The 20053-nt window shown below is 45.0% G+C and overlaps 1 protein-coding gene across 1 annotated transcript; it reads right to left on the bottom strand.

The window, feature by feature from the left end:
- Window positions 1–4409: 4409 nt before the first annotated feature.
- On the bottom strand, window positions 4410–15857 carry LOC311190724 (acyl-CoA (8-3)-desaturase-like; the record flags this gene model as incomplete). The annotated part of the gene is made up of 12 exons (XM_084262738.1): window positions 4410–6114; window positions 6771–6896; window positions 7323–7402; window positions 7974–8070; window positions 8675–8772; window positions 9706–9782; window positions 9907–9967; window positions 11413–11541; window positions 11712–11813; window positions 12616–12813; window positions 13071–13181; window positions 15663–15857. The coding sequence occupies 12 exons, from the start codon at window positions 15855–15857 to the stop codon at window positions 6063–6065; spliced, it is 1326 nt and encodes a 441-aa protein (XP_084118864.1). The 3' UTR covers window positions 4410–6062.
- Window positions 15858–20053: the final 4196 nt, after the last annotated feature.

The following is a 20053-nucleotide window of genomic DNA, read 5'->3' as shown; positions in this document are numbered from 1 at the left end:
CTCCTTTAACTTCGATCCATCCCCCTTGTCCTGCCATTGTCTACTCTTTTAACAAGCTGATTCCCCTCCTGTTTCTCTGCTCCCTTCAGGGACAGGAAGGCTGCAATGAGGTCTCCCTGCAGCCTTCTCTTCTCTAGGCTGAACAAGCCCATTTTTTTAGCTTCTTCTGTGCTCAGTGCAGGGCACCCACTGATTACAGACCCATTTCTGAATGCTGCAGCTATTGAAAATTTTGCATCCACTGACAAAAGACTCTACAAAATGTGACCATGCTTGAAAGGTGGTGTGTTCTTTGGGTTTCTTTAATGAGTGGCTGATGCAACACCAATTAGGTACAACATGGCATAAGCAAGGATTAAAACACCCACAGTGTTTCCACAGCTTACACACAGAACACCTTCTTCCTTCTGTCCTTTTTATGGGTCTTGGGCCACCTTCCAATTTCTGCAACATATGAGGCAGGGATTCTCCTCTATTTGATTCCTGCACTATTCAAACAATAATTCAATTCCCTGCCTTTCATCATCTGCCTCTTGCACCCTTCTTCCTCAGACACACATTAGGGTGCATATTCTTAGCAGGGTAGCATATGCATTTTGACTCAGAGTTGTGCACCAACCTTAAACGTCTCTATTTTGTCCTACCCACAAGGAGGTCAGTCATATTTTTTCATTTATATGGCTGAAGAAGCTTTTGCTACTTGCTTATACTTCTTTTGCAAAGTTTCATTTTCTTTGACGCTTTAGCAACTCCTACTTGCACTTGTATGACTTTTTCTCTCCGCACTCTGTCTCAATGATAGTTCCTTATCAATCCAAAATGCTCTGAGTTCATTTCCCCCCTACATGCTAGTGACATTAAGTCCCATAAAGGTGTAACACTCTAAGACTCCTCCACACTCATGTCATAAAATCACAGACTGATCTGGGTTGGAAGGGACCCCAAGGATCATACAGTTCCAACCCCCTGCTACAGGCAGGGCCACCAACCTCCAGGCCTGAAGCTACACAAGGTTGCCCAGGGCCTCATCCAATCTGGCCTTGAACACCCCCAGGGATGGGGCACCCATCCCATCTCTGGGCAGCCCTTTCCAGCCCCTCACCACTCTCTCTGGAAAGAACATCTCCCTGGTATCTAATCCAATCCTTCCCTCCTTTAGCTTTGATCCATCCCCCTTGTCCTGCCAGTGTCTACTCTTTTAACAAACTGATTCCCCTCCTATTTCTTTGCTCTCTTCAGGGACTGGAAGGCTGCAATGAGGTCCCCCTGCAGCCTTCTCTTCTCTAGGCTGAGGTCCTTACTCTAGGAGGTTCTTTAATTTTTCAAATTTTGCTCTCAAATAAAATCAACAACCAATCCGGACGTAGCTAAGCTGGGACATGTAGCTCTGATACTTACTTACCTGTCAGCTCTTTTATCTCTGGTGGAAGATCATAATTTGCTACTGCTGTATTACAGAACCTGTGAAACGAAGCCTCCAGCAACCAAAATGGAAAGGCAATTTTCACCATGACTACGTGTCCACAGTATTCCTAGAACATCTAGTGGAGGTATCAGACACACATAAAACTGATATTGTAAAGACTCTCTTGTCCCTAAACAAGAATTCCAGTGACTAAAATTGGATTGTTAAATGTTATTTTTTAATTTGAGGTATTTTTAAAGCTAATTTTCCTGAACAAATCTTGTGTCACTTGATCCTCTGACTCTACAAAACTATGCTTTTCACAGAAGCAAACAACTGTGTAAATGACACCCTCATAATCAGCCTTTCATATAACCACTCATCCGTGCATTAGTTTTTATTGCTGTTTCAAAACTTTCCTTGTAGAAATTCCTTGCCATTTTCTCAACACTTTAATATAGTCTCTGTAGCAGATGTAAATCACACAGAAACCGCATTCAGGCCAACGAACTCTCTTCTACTGCAACACAACCATCTCTCCACACCCATGGGTGGTGTTGCATCAGTACATTAGTCTTCTTCACCTGATCTGTTAAGAAATCTTTTTATATTCCTTATAAAAGAACCTTTATTGGGAAGGAACAAATCATCCTGGGTTTGAGTGGCTCAGCTGCATCCATTAACTATCCTGTATGGACCTACAGTTGTCATTTCTCCTTTTCTAAAGATTAAGGATTTTTTACAAATACCACACTCTACCTCTTCAGGAATTCAGGATAATGGAAGCAAACAAATGCACGTGTTGGGCAAGGATTGCAAATCCAGAACATTTGTTATGTTTAAAAGTCTAAAGGAGTGGGTGTTGGGAAGGGGAAACTACAGCACTTTCCTCTTCCGGTTTACCCCATCACCGTTAAATGCTTTAACATTACCTTAATGTTCTTGTAATTCCAGCTATCCCAATGCTGAAAAGGTTTCTCCCTGATTTGGAAAAACTCATTTCTTCTGGGCAGGAGACACCTCCTTGTCCAATGATACTTCACTTAACTGGATGATCTTCAAAGCCTTGGGAACTTCAGGCTGTGGTGGTTAAGACCACAAATGCCTGATGAATTCTTTCTCCTATGGTCTTTCAGGACCATATCTTCTCCCAACATCCAAATCCTATGGAGAGCCTGAAGACTAGCAAGCTTCACCTTGGGTGTAAATGCTCTGTCTTCATCCCTAAATAAGCTTTGCTGCAGCACTGGGTTATTTTAACAATTATCCTAGTCATTAAATCTCTCCTAACAGCATGCAATTCAAATACTTGATTGCCTAACCTGGCACAACCATGTCAGAAAAAGAACTTGCTACGTACAGGACGTGTGAATGCAACGTACAGAAATTCGGAACTACCATCTTAGCAGTCACTTGGCTTTGAACAGTTACTGACAGCAGAAGGTTAATTACTTTCCCCTACTTCGTGATCAGATCCACTGGACACCTCTTCAGAGAATTAAGTTTTATGTTTGTTAAAGCTGTAATGGATATTTAATACACCTTTCATTTCCTAGTATTTAGGCTGAACTAAAATAAAGACACAAAAAGCCCACAAGCCATTCCCCCTTACAGACAAAGGTTGTTTTAACAGGCTTGCCAATTCTACAGGGTAAGAAGGGGGTACAATGCTTTGGTTTGTGTGAGGAGTTCCAGTGTCACAGCAGTTAAAAGCTGCCTTGAACTGTGCATTAATTTCCTATTTAATTCCTTTAAGCGAACAGAAAAGTAGGTAGCAACAAGACAGGAGCCATTGAACATCCATGCTTCAGTTGCCAGTGAAGTTGTGTCCTTCCCTCCTGATGCCTGACTGCCATCCTGTGGCTGTTTCACAATATTGAAGATCCATGTTTTAAGGCTGAACTGTGAAGTCAAAGGACTTTCACTAAACGGTAAATTTAGGTCCAATGGTGTCATCCCAATACATGTTCAGAGATTGTGAAAGGGGTTTTGGACTTGCATTAGAGTATTGTTATAAAAGTTCAATATTAGAAGCCTCAGAGTAATCTGCTACTACGGCTTCTAAGCAGCCAAGAACACTCACAGAAATTGAAGAAGTTGACATACAGCTTATTTCTCCTACTGAGCTGTCAAAGACCTGGAGAACTTCCAGTAAACTCAACAGAAGCTGATCTGGTCATGTTGATTCTGTTCACTTTTTGGTCTTAAACTTTAGGACTGTGACTCAGTTCAGCACATATTATTTTTTCCTGGCTAATCAGGCAATTGGTACTGTATTGTGGCTGTTTCCTCTCTACTGTGGTGGAGAAAAAAAGACAAGAGTATCTATGGTGTCAGGCACTAAGGTGAAACTTAGACACATTATTCTCTTCAAACCTCTTAACATCATAGCCCTGGAGGATGCTTAAATGTATTTATATTTTCAAAATTAACAGCCAGATAATTAATGTTTTGACTCAGCATTAATAAAAACCAAAACAGACTTGCTGGGAAACACCAAGCACCTCAATATAGCTGAACGCTTATAGCCCACTTCTGCTACAAGCAGAGTTTCTTCTACTTGCCTAACTCATCACAGTCTGGCTGGGAAGTACTTTCAAAGCTTCACGAACTGAGCTGAAGCCTGGCTGTCTTCTTTTAAAACACCTTGGAAGTAGTACCTCCATGGCTAGATGAAGAAGAGTGATTTCCTTGCCTGTTGAAACCAACTTTCATGTCCCAATTAAAGGTTCACTGCACTACAGAAACAGACCAGGAGCAGGCTTTATTTTCAAACCTTTCTTCCTCATTCTGTAGGAAGAACTTGTGCGTGGCTTTGTTTTGGTAGGATTAATTTGAGTTAATTGTTTATGCTGCATATTTCACACATGCCGATTCCCTTCCCCCAAAATACAAATGCTGAGGTTCATGACAGTACTCTCTCCACAACAGTGGACAGGCATTTGTTCCGTGTTTTAAAGAGCGTGGACCCTTGCACAGACATATTTTACTCTGGTAACAGCAATGATTTGTAAGATAAGGAATTTTATTATTAGATTTTCATCCATCAACAGTTCAACTAATAAGAGGGAGAGAAACAGAACAGGAAAAAAAAAACAAACAATGCAAAAGAGTAGCTAAGGCCCATTTTCTTTTTGTTCTTTATCAACAGGTATCAACAATTTAATTATTTTTCTTTTTTCCATTACAATTCTGCACTTAACAACACTCTTGGCCTGGGAAGATGCACTTTTCATTGCCTCACAAGCCATTCTCCTTTTGAATGTAAATCAGAAAAAACGCCGTATCTTCCTCAACATCAACCCATCCTGCTGGAGACACCACTGCCTGCTACTGAGGTAAGAGGTTGATGGCACCATCTTCATGAGTGCTATATCCTAGTTTGGCATCCATAAGTGTAGTGAATGAAAAGACATTAGGAAATGCAGCAAGGCTATAAATCAAATAAATCATACAGCACATGCCCTCTTGGGGTGTGTTTTGAAGGCACCTCATCCAACAAAGACCAGCAATGTATTGGCTGATGCTTGCCAATGGGTAAGCAGCTTGCTGACTTCTGCTGATTGAAGAGTTGAACATGTTTAAACAGTACCTCAACCCCTAACGTTTTTACAACTTCATTTCATTTGTCTGCAGCTTACAGAGGAACACCTCCAGCTCCATGGGCTAGAAGTTATGAGCTCTCTCCACTTAAAAAAAAAAATTACACAAAAAAGAGTGAAGCTTCAGGTGACCACAACCCAATCACCGTTTTGCTTCCTTAGCCACCCCTGTAGGGAACCCAGGTATGGACATCCTGTATTTCTGTCTCTTCTGACTTTCTGCAATGTGTTCAATACCTCTCAGAAGTACATCACTGGGGAAATCACTTGCAGAGACTCCAGTGGGAGGTTAGAAATGCTTAAATAACCCAGAGGCCTTTACTACAGAAGAGATGCGGAGAGCAGCATTCCCACATAATAAGGCATGCCGAGCTCTCATATCTACATGCCTGGGGAATATCCTCCAGTCTCCTGTCTCTCTACCTCAGTTAGGGCTCTAATTAGATCTTTTTCCTCATGCTTATTTCCTACAGAACCGCTGTCTGCATCTTCTGCACCTCACCCACATACAAATTGGTTAGGGCTCTCAGAAGCTCCCCACCGCCCCTTGGTTTGGGCAGTTTGTTAATTACATATAGGTATTTGAAAATACTGTACCTACACAACTCCTTATTGCTGCCACATTTAATAAATCTTGTGTTCTTCGATCTCAAACAGTCTCAAATTTCTTACTACATTTAGAATGAGAGCCACCTCACAAAAGCTTATGTTAGGTAAGAGCCTCCCCTCTATATACTCAGCAAACCAAGTTAGCAGCAGTCAAAAAGGAATCTGCTCCCAAGCCTCCAGCTTGGTGGAACATAACATCCTCCATTCAGCTTTTCCCTGTAACTCAGCACCAGAGAAGAGGAATGAAAGAAACACAAGAAGAATTAAGAACACATCTTTTTTTTTTAAAAAAAAAAAATCATATTAATCACATTCATCCATGGAATTAGGCTGTGACACCTCCCCACCTCTGGCTTAGCCATCTCACTCTCTACGCAGTATCTTCATGGTGACCACCACAGGAGGCAACAAGGGTGGGGAACAACTGCATAAGGATCCACTGCTGCTTATTTATGTAGATAGGCATCAAGCCAGAGCTCCCCTGAATCTTTCAAGGAGCTGCCAAGAGAAAAAACACATTTCCTTAGAAACAAGGTAATGACATACAGCATCCAGACAACAGGACCTTCTGGGCAGAATTCCTCTCTATAGATTAAGCAAAGGATATCATAGCACAGTTTGGGTTAGAAGGGACCTTTGAAGGTCATTTAGTCCAAAGGACATCTTCAGCAGCAAGGCAATGTAGACTACAGCTACATCAGACAAAGACCAGAAGGCTAAAGTAAGCAACTTAATTAGAATGAAAGCAATGGCAGAAGGGAGCCACATGGCTTTTCAATGAAATAAAAAAATATCTGGGGGGCAAGGAGGGGAAGAAAGGAAGAAAAAATAAAGAATGAATGACAGTTCAAACTCATTTTTATGAAAACACATCTTTGCCTGGCATCCTACTGGCCTCTTAACTCTTCAGAGTTGAGGAAAAGGAATTCTCCATTAGGTCATTCCTACTGACGCCTTCTGCCTGCTGCTACTATAACCAGCACCATGAACAAAGTTTTCCAATCCTCTTCCCTGTCATCTATGCTATCTACAGCTCTTCATAGATTTTCTGTGATCCAAGTTGGCTGCCCCTCCCCCTTCCCATATCCCTCACTTGCCCACTCCATAATACTGGAAAACCTTTCACTCAGGGAAGGCAGTGGGTTGATACATACTGCACTATGTCCGCAAAGGCGGTGAGCAATGGCTTGCACTGGTACTCAATACCATGCTTGGCACACAGGGACTTCACCAAAGGGGCCACCTTCCAGTAGTTGTGTCGAGGCATTGTAGGAAAAAGGCTGTGTGTGGAAAAAGAACAGGGTGATTCAGTGGCATCCATGATCACCCTGCAGAATTCCTGCCCGCCCCTCCTCTATGCCTGAGCCCTGGAGTGCCTCAACCTCCCCTTGTGCCCACAGCCATTACTGCTCTTTGTAGTCACTCTCATTGTCACTTCAGTAACAATCTCTACTGAAACAGGTAATTCTCACTCCTGTGCCATGCTATGCATATCCAAAGGGGTATTGGTGCTCACCAGTGCTCCAGAAATTTTCTGATCCATCACTTGGAGTTCCCATTCCATCCCCATATAAAGAACACAAAATTTACCCATGCTATCTATTGTTCCTGCATTAGAGAGACAGGGACCTTGTAGACTCTTAAGTCCTAGTATAACTACTGCTCCTTGAAATTCCCTCTCATCCCCAACCTATGCTTCAACTCACTGGTGCTCGATTTGGAAGTTCAGATGTCCACTAAACCAGTCATTGAATAAGGACTGATGAACATTACAGGTTGCCTGGAGCTGCAAGAAAAACAGTAACATTTAAGTGTTGTTTTAGGAATGCCCCTTTCCTCTTACATGTGCTAAACACAATATTAAACAGGTGCAAGTTCCTTATCATCATGTGCCTTCTGGCCGAATACAGCAACTCCAAGAGCTCTCTAGTCACAAGATGGCCATGCTGTGAGATACAATTGTAAGGGACATAATTTAGGAGAACAGACTTGTTTTCCCCAGTGAGATAGGCTATAACAACCATGGTTTTCACCTCCTTCACTTAAAAAAATGTGTAATGGTTTCAGAACTAAAAGAAGACAGAGCACATAAGAGATCTGCATCTTTCATGCACAGAAAGCTCTATCTGAAGAGCACTGTAGCATCTCTATTGTCCTTGATGCATTTGAAGCCTCCATCCTACTTCTGCACCTTCTTTCTTTGCACCAATCACTCATTTCACAGAGCAAGGACAAGCTGCTTATGTTTTCCTCTCTCAGTTCCCATCACTTCTGCAACCAGCTCTCTTGGGCGTTATGTACTCAGAACTATAAATTCTCACCTTCAAAGTCAGAGGTGTCTGGAAAGAAGATCTTACCTGGGTAGAGAACCAGTCCTCATTCTTGTCATAATCGATGTGCATTGGGATGTGATTCATTTGTGTAACCCAGACGAACCAGTTACTCTCTATAAACCTATGCACACAGACACACACAAAGCCATTACTGATGTCACACCTCACAGAATCATAGAAATATAGGGAATATCTCCAGAGAAGGAGACTCCACCACCTCCCTGGGCAGCCTGTCCCAGTGCTCTGTCACCCTCACTGTGAAAAAGTTCTTCCACATGTTGGTGCGGAACTTCCTGTGCTCCAACTTGCAGCCATTGCCCCTTGTCCTATCCCCACAGACCACTGAAAAGGGGCTGGCCATTTCCCCTGCATCCCATACTTAAGATATTTATAAATATTAATTAGGTCCCCCCTTAGTCTTCTTTTCTCTAGACTGAACAGTCCCAGCTCACTCAGCCTTTGAGTCACTATAAAATACTTGTATGCATACAAGCTAGTCGTTGCCTGATAAAATAAACACCAGGAACCCCAAACATCTCCTACACACCTTCTGCCTTCTCAAGACACATGCCTCACAGGCTACAACCTCTGCCTCACTGAAAGGCACAAGGAGAAAGAAGAATAGGGAGCTGATGGGAAAGAATCAGGAGTCTGAAGAAAAGCTGACACAAAGGATCTATAGAAACTGTGTGGAGAAAATGGAGGAATTCTAAGTTGAATAATACCTGACTAACAGATGAAGCCCCAGGATACCCTTCACCCCCAGTAAGGGGAAGTAGGTGAGAAAGAATCGGATGTAGAAGCTCAGCATCCAGACCAGGTCCTGTAGTACAGGGAACAGATAAAATTTCATTATGAGCATGAATCACTGGCTTCTGAATTTACTGTCCACTCTATGTGGCACCTACCAGAACATCTTCCACTGATACAGTTTTCCTCCCTGTCCCCATCACAAAACAATCTGACAGACAGACTCTCCCCAGCCATTCCTGAGCTCGGGAATTATCTGGTTCTTATGAGCCCAGCACAGGGCAAACCCCAGAGAGGACATGTTCTAACACATCACATTTTCCTCTAGATCTAAAGAGAAAGCAAGCAGTAAGAAAATCAAAAACATAGCCAATGAAAAGCATGAAGAGCTCTGGTTTACCTCCACCTCATCCGGTTTTGTCCCTCTTCACATTTCTTGCAAACTCCTAACAACTCCAAAAGTCTACTACACATCCCCTATTCCACTTCACACTGAACTGTCTGGATTCAGTTTTAGGCCCCCTAAAAGCTACTTGATTTTTAATGTACCACTGTGCAAAATGGAGGTGCACTGAATCTTCCTCCTCCTGCTACTTTCCCCCTTTTTCTGTGGCTGTAAATTTTTACTGTATTAGCTTGGGAAAAACAGAAAAGAGTGGCTAGAATGACCACTTCTACCTTAAACTAGACTCTCATGAAGGAGAAGTTCTGTATGAACATCAACTCTGCAGAAGGAGGAATGATTCCAGACACTCACACACCTTGGACCAAGCCAGAACATCAGGGAACACCTTCTGCTACCCAAATGTGAATGGATATGTTACAAAGAGGGGCTGTGTAGAAGGAACCCTTCACTCCTCAACCCCAGCCAATGTTATTTCCCAGATCACATACACACAGCCCTTGCTGCAGAGATACACAGATCAGCGGTCATTCCAGCAATTTCTTGCACTTAAACATGTCTGTAAAAGGAGAAGTCACCATTGACAGTGCAGAGATGACTTACCACCCACTGTTTCCGCTGCACCGCAAAGTAGAATATGTACCACTGGAAGTAAAGAGGCACCAGAGCTGGAGGTCCAACTGGAGTGGAGAAATAGATTGCAGAGACATTAACTGTGCTCTCTTACCCCAGTGAGACAGACTGGAAAAGGAAGGGGTTCAGTCAATGCTGTCCATAGAACTGCAAAAGGGTAGGGTTACTCACTGATGAAGAAGTACTTGTGCTGGTGGTTATAAGGCATGAATTTCTTCTTTTGTACACCAAGCTGTTAAAATAAGCAAATTACTCAGGCCGTGAAGACAGCTAAAGATATCTCTGCATCCACATTCAAAGTAATCCATACTTAGCTATCTCCTAACCTTTGAAAGAGATGCCCCATCAAACCATGCCAGCATCCACCATGCCATTGGCTTCATCATCCCCTGGAAATTCAGTCTATGAGTGCTATGATGAGTTTCCACCCCTGCCCTGGATGCAGAAGAGGCTGGGTAGTCCCTTGCACCACAAAACCCAGCGTGCACTGGAAGCTCTTTCCCTACAGAGGGCACAGTTGTCTAACACACTGAAAACCACATAAGGCAGTAAGAACAGTTTGCCACCAAGACAGAGCTTCAGGAAATAACCCTACGACACTGTTATTAAAGATGACAGCTTGTAGATTCCCATCCACTTGCAATTGGTGTCCAAAACAGAGAAATGTGCATCTGGATGTCAAACTGTGTCCACAGGAACAGGAGTGACTAAATTATCCTCCCTCTGAGACTGCTAATATTTCAGTGTTCATTGTATAAACGTAACTGATCACGTCACTGACTTCCCTGAGGATCTCCATTATATCCCTGTACATGTCCAAACCAATTCCAAATAACAGCCCTCCCTTAATTCCAGTGCATTTAAGCCAGATGACATTATGAATTTATATAACTTTTTTTGCTTAAAGGACCAGCATGTGCTAAAGCCATTCAGTTAACTTCACAGTTGTAACAGAACTAGAATTAGACTCGAGATGGGACCCACTGTCAACTGAGAACACTAAATAGCTTCCTTGATCAGTAAATGTAAATGTTCCAGATAGTCCTTGCTTGTCATCTGCTGCTTCATTTCCCAAACCACTACAGTTAGCCAGAGCTGACCTTGGTAAAGGGAACAATTTGCAGCCTTACACTCACACAACCACAAGTCTCTCATCAGACAAATATGAACTCATAGTTGTCACCAATACTTCAGTCTTATTTTAAAACATAGAAAAAAAAAACTTCTATTGAAATTCTAAGAATGTAAAAGACCTCAGAAGTATTTAAGTGTTACTATGGAATACTGGGGACTAGTGGAAGGCAAAGCAGCACTGTATAAACTAGCAGATCAACGCAAACCACTTTCTGGATGTACTTCTCATTTCACAGAGGCAGTTTAGGTGGAATTTTTTTAAACCTCCAGGATAAATCTGGAAAATTTCAACCCATCTTAGGGCAAAACCATAAAAAACCAACCCTATTGCAGCATTAAGTATATGGAAGCTAGTGGTGCATCAGGATCTTTTTTCTTCTTGAATTTCAAAGGCCATTAATGCTGAGCTGCACCTTCTCCAAATTTCCATATTACCGAGACAGCTCATTGACCAAACCAACTGGTCACAAGTCTCCAAGCTCTCTGCAGCTTTCCAAATTTGAATCCTAATGCTGCAACCTCACAGCTTTCACCAGGTCTCACCTCTACAGAGAGTGTTTTTCCCAAAGCAAAAAATAAGGGGTGCATGTTAACATCGGGGTCCTTTCGGAAGCAGTTTGGTTTAGCGTGGTGTTGGAAGTGGAGGTGATTCCACCAGCTGGCTGGTGCTCCCTGCAGGAAGGGATGAGAAGAGAGTGCTGTAAAGAAGGTGCATCTTCTGCCCTTAGTCCTCCCTCCCCAGTAGCTCCTTGCATTTGCTTTCTTCTTATACTGAGACTGGATTTTACTGCAGAGCATCCTGGGCGAGGCCCCAGCAGTCCCACTCAGCACTGAATGCCCACCTTCAGATGGCCGATCACGAATTTGTGCACCCAGTGGTTCCATCTGGACTTGCTGAAGACTGAAAGGTGTCCAAAATCATGCTGGAGCCAACCAGCCTGGGCCTGGATTAAGGGGGAAAAAAAAAAATGAAGGAAAAAAGAAAGGGTGGTGCTGGGGAAAAAAGAAGAGTCAGGAGGCTCTGCATCTGAAAAGGGGTTTCTCTTCTCCCATTCCCACCCTCCTCACAACACATCCCTAGATGGCAAGAGCACTTCTGCTACTAAGAATCCAAACACTTCATCTTTAGCCATATATCAGTGCAGTCTGGACTTTTCCTAAGGACTTTTAGTCCCAGAGAGTTGTTTTCAGGAAGGAAAAAAATGAGAAGGGGAAAAAAAAAAAAAAGTCAGGGAGCTCAGAAACAGCATTTATTCTCTTACAAAACTGCACTGAAATCGGCAACAAAGTCTCCTTTAAGAAGCAACTTGAGGCTGCCTCCTCAGAGTACTTGTAATTCCAAGGGGATCAGCTGGCCGCAGGAGGAATAGCTGGGGATTTGAGAGCTGCTCTCTTCTCTAACTGCGAGTTCCCATGGAAACACGGTGGCTTGGCCCCTGCACAGGGCCTTAGAGTTCTGGCACAAGGGACCTCAGAAGCCCAGCGTGGTTTTCATTGTATGGAGAAGGCTGGGAATAAGGAGTGCTTTCAGGGACTGCGCGAAGGAAAAAAGCCGGGCAAAGACGGCTCTATCTCAAAGACACATGTTGTGGCCCTGCAGTTCTGCCCCTTCAGTGGAACCCAGGGAGAGGGTGAATTTTGGGAAGTCCACAAAGATTCCTCCTGTGCTTACGGCAGTGAGAACCGATGTTTCAAAGGGTTGGGGGGTGTGGTATTTCTGGGGATTCTTTTTGCCTAGCTGCTTACCTGGACAGTGCCTAGAAGCACCGCGGAGAAGAGGAAAGGCACTGTGGATGCTCCAAAATACCAGATGGTGAGCCAAGCTGCAACATCCAACATCAAGATATGACAGAGATACAGGATGAAAAAGGTGTGGTTGGGCTTGAGAAGCCCCATCTTCTCAACGGTTGCACGGAGTTCACGGAAATCTTCTACCAGCTTTTTCTGTGGGGAGACCGAAGAGTCTCAAAATGCCTCAAGGAACTCAAACTGGAGCTCAGTTTCCCCTCTAAAGAAGCTACAATGGGGAAAAGCTGAGGGTCCACCTTCTTCACTGAGGCTTCTCATAATGACACAAAGCTTAAAACCAATTCAGTGATTCTAGGAGATACTATAACTTTCACATCTGGGCAATTCTTCCTTTAGCAGAGACATTAAATAGCACAATTTCAACCTAAAAATCAAAATTTAAAAATACTTACGTTCTTGCTGGGCTCAAAGCTGGGTTGATCTGGTGCCAGTTCCCCAATTAACAGTGGGGCCATGTACTTTCTTACTAGTGCCTTGTCAAGATGAAATGCTATGAAGGGGTCCTGAAATACAGACATTTGAACAGGACAGTAAAAACTATAATTCAGGTAGCAGCAAAAGGAATTAATTTCATTATATCCTGGAGTCAGAAGAAAGCAACCCAACTTATGGAGCTAGCTCTGCCAGATCCTACTGCCACAAATCTTACTGCTTTCTTCACAGCATACATGATTGTATGAATTCTCTGGATCATTTTCTATCTGGATGCATTGAAGTGCAGGTCACCAAGAAATATGGGTTCACTCCCCTCTTACTTCTGAATCTGGTAATTTCATACCTTGCTGAATCTCAAGACACATCATCTCAACCACATACTTTCTATCTTTATTTTATCTTTAGTTTCTATCTTATTTTTTCCTCAGGCCCTATATCCTGAAGTGAAAGTCTGACAAGGGAAAAGGGCAAGATGTTAGTTCAAACAGCTAGCCGAAATGGGAAAAATACTGGGACAAGGAGGACACAGAGAGGTGATAGCACCTTCTGATGACCCACACCAATCTCTCAAAAGCCTCATGCTGCTCCAAACATGCTTCCTTAGCAATCCCCAATCCCCAGCCTGCCACATCTTCCTAGCATAGTTTTGGTTTCTTGCTACCTGTCTCCTGTTCCCCATCTGGTTCCCCTTCACATATTCCCAAGGGTCCCGTGAAAAGACCTTCTTTTCCTCTCTTTACCATTCAAAAGATGCCCATTAGGGAAATCATTCATTTTCTCATTTAAATGACAATTCCCATTTAAATGAGAATGTCAATATCCATGATAACCAGGCAGCCAGATAAGAAAATCACTAGGGATTGTTATCACTAACAAAGATACCCCTTTACTTCCCTTTGCATATTTCTCTCCCTCGGTCCAAATAAACTGTATACTTTATGTTCTCCCTCAGCCTAAGGATGTTTTTTCTCTTCTGAGACAGTATTTGCCCACTGCACATCAGTTTGGAAGCTTCTTGCACCACAGACTGCTCAGAACTGTAATTATTAGCTCATTGTTGCATGTTTTTAAAATAAATTATCCTTTTGAAAGATCTCTAGTCAAGAAAGGGGTTAAAAATCCAGCTGAGGTTGCCAGCTCTGGGTGAACCCTATTGTACTCCAGAGGTAGCATCCTCTCTGCTCAGGCTGATGTGAATAAAGGAGGGGAAGAGAGGAGGAGAACGTACATTTGCATTTTCTCGTTGGAAGCGGAAAAACATGGGGAGGAGTATATGGTCAGATCAGAGGAGGATGGTACCACACATTTAGACCAATCCTTTCCGTGGAGGCTGTAAAACCTGGCAGAACAATCCTGACTGGAGGTTAAAAGACCTCTGATTGCACCTTCCGGAAATCCGAGCGCTCTCGCAGCACTGGGCAAACTAAAACTGTTCCTTTACTTCCTAGTTTTTCTGGGTTTGGGGAGCCTGATTCTTTCCGGGACAAAGCCATTAGAAAAAAATTGGAATTTACTTGGCTCAGGTTCCTGAGCCGTCAGCAGTCTGGTTGTATCCAGCAGCGACACGGATGATAACATCTAAAGAACAGAGCTGGTTGCAACGGGAGCATCTGTGTTCAGCCCCTACACGCTGGCCACTGTGACTACCCATTTCTTACCACAACAGAGCTGCCAAAACGCGTGTGTGCAGCCTGACCGCGTGAAGTACGTGTGAACTCACGTGTTACCTTCAGCTTTACATTACACGAGTCTGATGAAGTGAGGGAAAGCACCACAGCGCAAGTTCCAGCCTTTGTGGCTGGGGATAAAACTGGACTGAGGTATCACCCATCGAAACCACTCTGGAAGTAGTTTCACCATCCCATACCTGCCCTTGGGTCTAAATACTTGTATTTGGAGACATGTAAGAGACATAAGCAGGTAAAGGAAGGGAATACACTGAAAAAAATTAACCCCCACCCTGCTGCCAATTTGAACTGCAATTACTTTGCAATAATCACCAGCATTCAGATGTGAACGATTTATGGGGCTTTTTTAAGGACCAAAATATGACTTCCAGTAATATTTTCCACTCGTGCCATCTCTTGGAAAGGCTATAGTGGGTTTTTAGAGTTAGGAGACACTGACTGCGTTCGTATGTTTGCTTACAGCTACTTTACCTGTGCACACAGCAGCGTCGCTGTGCATACTTGGGGTATCTGCTCAGGTCTGACCTGTGGCTAGGCGTGTGTAAACCAAGAGGACTCTTATGTCCCACGTGCAAATGATTCGGGCTTCCCCCCAGATTTACGCCCGGTGGCAGACCCCCCGCTTGCGCTTTAGTTATTCCGTCGGGAACGTTGCCCCGTTAAAACGGGTCACCCGCGACGCAGGAAGCCCTTGGGTGCGCGTACGGGCTCACACCGAGCACGTAAGACAGCCCAGCCTCTCCCCGCCCCGCGACCCTCCCCTCGGCGCGACCCCCGCCCCGCTCGCCACCCCACCTCGCGCTGCCTGGACCACTCCTGCCCCTGCCCCGAGCATCCTCCTCCCGTCCCTCCCCGGGTTACCGTGGCGTCCTGCCCGGCGTAGTGACTGATGACCCGGGAGCCCCCCGGGTGCCTCCGGCAGAAGCTGCTGATGTCGTACACCTTCCTCTCGATCACCAGCCAGCGCTCCTGCGGCGGCGACCCCCGGCCGGTGCGCTGCCCGATCTCCGCCCAGGTGAAGCGCCGCAGCTCCCGGCCGCTCTCGGAGCCCGCCATGGCTGAGCTGGGTTGAGCCGAGCTCAGTTGGGCTGGGCTCGGTTCGACCCCGGCTCAGCTCAACCCCCCCAGCCGGACCCTCCCCACCAACACCGCCCCAATCCACCCCCCTCACGCTCCTTCCCAACCTCCATTTGAAAGCTGGAGGCTAGCCGGCCTCCCATTGGTTGGCCGCTCGCTCAGGCCCCGCCTTTCCATTACCCCCCCACGCCCATTGGCCCCGGGGCGCCTTGTGCCCGCCCCTTGGGGGGACGCGCGGTGGCCTCCGTGGCGCGCTCGAAGCGGCGGCAGCCCCGCTGGGTTCCGCGCTGTGAGGGGGGCCGGGGCGGCCGCGCCGTGCCCCCCGGTGCTCCCCGGGACCGCCGCGCCCAGAGCTGGCGGCAGCCCGGCTGCAAGCATGGAAAATCACGGAGGAAGAGGAACCCCCGGGCCCCTGCAACAGGCAGCTCCCTGGCATCTTCGTCCGCCGGGCAGTGACACGCTGTGGGCCGAACCCCCCGTGTTCGGGACAAAATTAGTTTGAACGTGCCTGGGGGCACCCTCTAGACCCTGTCCCGGCTTGGTCCACACGCAGCCAGTTCCAAGGCGCGTTCCCGAAGGACGCCGGTGGCAGGGAAAGGGGATAAACGCGCCTCCACTGAGTCACAAGGTTGGGAAGGATCTTTAAGATCATCAAGTCCAACCGTTCCCGAGATTTTCTGACTGTGCCGAACTGCGGGGCGGGTGATGTGCTGGAGGGGCGAGAAAGACCAGCAGGCTGCCCCAGGAGTCAGCAAGTGCCAGGTCCTGCCCTGAGGAGGCAAAGAAACAGGGGAAAGGGATCAAAATACCAAGTGCTGAATGCCAGATAGAGAGACACAGCCTGGGAAAAGGTAACGCGGCGCAAATACCGGATTTGGAGAAAGCAGGAAAAGCCAAGGACCCAAGGCACCAACACAGGAACAATGTGTAGGCTCTGCCATGCAGTTCACACCCAAGTTGCTTCTCTTTAGACCACTTTCTGCAACCTGTTCCTCCTCATTTCTGGGCTGAGAATGCCTCATCTCTGCCCTTGGATTTGTTTCCCCTTTTCCAGCACATCTCTTCCATCTGTCCCATCTCCCTCCTAGCTGCCACAGCCTCCTCTGTCCCTATGGGTACATTTGGCTCCTGCCCCCTGGATATGCAGCCAGAGGGAGGAGAGGTGTCACTGCAGGTATATCACAGGACACACCTGCTTGCTGGTGGTCTGTGGCTGATTCTTTATACAATAAGCCACTGAGTAACGATAGAAGAGTGAATGATGCTAAAACAGACAGATCCATGGGTGTGGGATTTCATACATGTACATTAAAATGCCTGGCTCCACATTCGGGTCCCATCTTGCTTTCCCATCACTCCTGAACTCTCCTTATGGATTCCCTATTTCTTTGTTTTCGTTCACACCTTCCAATCTGACCTAGTTACAGCAATTCCAGTTGAATGTAACCATAGAAACAAAGAGCCACCAGATCGCATCCCTTCTGGTTCTGAACATCACCGGATCACTACATCACCGGTTTCTAGCTCGGAATTCTCTGCCTGCAACATGCTGGCTGGAACACCTTTTGTTTCCTTCCCTGTAGCAATGCCACAGCTAATGCACTGAGTAAGGCATCCCTGCTTATAGACATTGGTGGCACTGTGACCTGGGAAAGAAAAGGTTCTGTCCTCATCTCAGCAAAGATCAGAAGTTTTACATATTGACCACTCACTATCTCACAGGCATAACTGTAAAAGTCATTAAGAAAATCTCCTAGCTTTTAAAATTTAACCATTACAGTTAGTACAGTTCCATATTTTTTAAAAATTTGTTTTTTCTGACTATTGTTGCACAAAAGAATAATTGTCCTATATTAAGGTGCTATTTGCAATTGGACTTTCCATCATGAATACAGGAGGCACTGGTTAGTTTTCTCTTTCCTGTACAATACATGTTAAACCTTTGGAAACTTGTTTTAAGGGCTCATAACAATAGCCAAGAGTATCACTGAGCCTGATAAACTGTAGTCATGTTCCCCTCATATGGCTCCTCTGATTTCAGCAGGATCAGAAGCTTTGAGGGACGTTAACACCTTATTAACATATTTTCCCGGACAAATGATACAGCATTCCTTGGAATTACCTCAGAGCTTTTCCTGATACAAAATCTGCAGCTCTCTTTCTTTTCCTCTCAGTAGATAATTCAGCCCAAGACATCACAGCGGCTGCTCAGATCATCCAGGCTCTGAGCAATGAAGTTTTTCATGTCCTGCTACAAGCTGTCGGTTGTCAAGAGTGGTTGGCTCTCCTACACTTGCCCTACTCAGCATCTCAGCGTGTCTCACAGAGGCAAGAATGATGTCTTTGTAAAGATGACTGAAAGGGAAAACCATCTGCTGTGATAGACTAACTAGCATCCTGTATCCAGCTGCGACTGTAGGCATTAACAGAGACAAGCTTTGCAGGAAAACAATTAACTAAGTAAAACCAGACCTGGCTACGCTGCTTTTCCTTGTTGTACCCTCACTAATTCCACCTTCATTTCTCCTTATCCAGCTGTGCCCCAGCTTCCTCAGCTATCAAGGATCACTGGAAATCTGAGGGGAGATAAGAGTCGCTCTTTGATTCTCCTGCAATTCATTCTTAACAGCCAAGGTGAGTGGAGATCACCAAAAATACATTAAAACTCCTTATGTCCCTACTGGGATTTGTCTGTAATGTGCTTTAAAAGACATAAGTGACCTGGATGGTGAGGGATCACTAAGTACCAAGGAATCTTTTTCAAAGGGCAGGCTCTGGCAGGACAAGGGGGATGGAGTGAAACTGAAGGAGGGAAGGGTTAGATGAGATATTAGGGGGAAGCTCTTTACAGAGAGAGTGGTGAGGGTCTGGAACGGACTGCCCAGAGAGGGGGTGGGTGCCCCATCCCTGGGGGTGTTCAAGGCCAGGTTGGATGGGGCCCTGGGCAACCTTGTGTAGATCCAGGCCTGGGGGTTGGTGGCCCTGCCTGTGGCAGGGGGTTGGAGCTTTGTGATCCTTGGGGTCCCTTCTAACCCAGCCCAGTCTGTGATTCTATGATTCTATTAATATGACGACCAAACCAGTAATATAGGGAAATAGAGGGGATGGACTGAAAGGATGGCAGCCTTTCTTTTACCATCCTGAAGCAGGGAAAGATGAGTTAGAATAATGGATGGTAAGGTCTGGACCCATAGAAAACAGGAGATTTTAAAGGAAAACTAACAAATGCTGAAAAGCAGTTTAAAATAACAAAGTCTAAAAGAAGAATCAATACTTGGCTTTTGTTCAAACAAAGAAAAGCTTAAGATGGGGGGTGCATGGGAATTGCCATATGAAGATTTACAAGATGCAGGCTGCCCCCAGTGCAATTAAACCAACTACGCTGATGAAGCAAATGCAGGAGGAATCCACTGATTTTTACCATCCAACTCCTGACAGGGAAGAGCTTGAAACTGTTGAGAGCTCACTGTAACACAGCTCCCACACCAAAGAGCTTGAAACTGTTGAGAGCTCACTGTAACACAGCTCCCACACCAAGCTTAGGATCCACAGGTGCATTGGAAGGATTAGCATAGCACCAGGAAAAGGGGTAGATCCTGGATATGTTTCCTTTCTTCTCATCAGCTTACGTGATTGGGAGTGAGATGGAGTAGTTGAATAATTTTGACTAGATGAGTTAGTATTGTACCTAGAACTATTATTTTTGGATTGCTGACACTTTATAGTGACAATAAATTCTCAGTTTTGCATAAAAACAGTGTTTCTTTGAGCTGAATTAGCTGTGTGGAGTATTAGCCCTGATAGTCTGCTCTGCCGACTGACTGCTGAAATTCAGATGCCAAAATTATAAGTGACAGAGGGAAAGGATATGTTATAGTGAGGACTACTGGAGGGAGGTTGTGATTTGGGAGGAGTTTACATGTTGCCAGAAGAAGCAACGAGGAATCACTATACATAAAGAATGGGGCTGCTGATGTTCCTTCTGTCCTCCAGAAGTTGTTACTTAAGACTAGTAACTGAGGGAGTAAGGCAGTAATTGTTTACTTTTTCACATTTGAAGGGAAAATCTGAGCAAAGAAGAAAGGGAAGAACCTGATGATAACAGGAGAACATCAACAGGATGGACTTTTCATTTCAAATTATTACAAATGAGATTATACTGACAAGGCAGCATT

Source organism: Gallinula chloropus, assembly GCF_964237585.1.
Source record: "Gallinula chloropus genome assembly, chromosome: 4".
In the NCBI taxonomy this organism is placed as follows: Eukaryota; Metazoa; Chordata; class Aves; order Gruiformes; family Rallidae; genus Gallinula; species Gallinula chloropus.
Note: the sequence above shows the minus strand (reverse complement) of the source record. Positions and strands in the feature narration are given on the sequence as shown.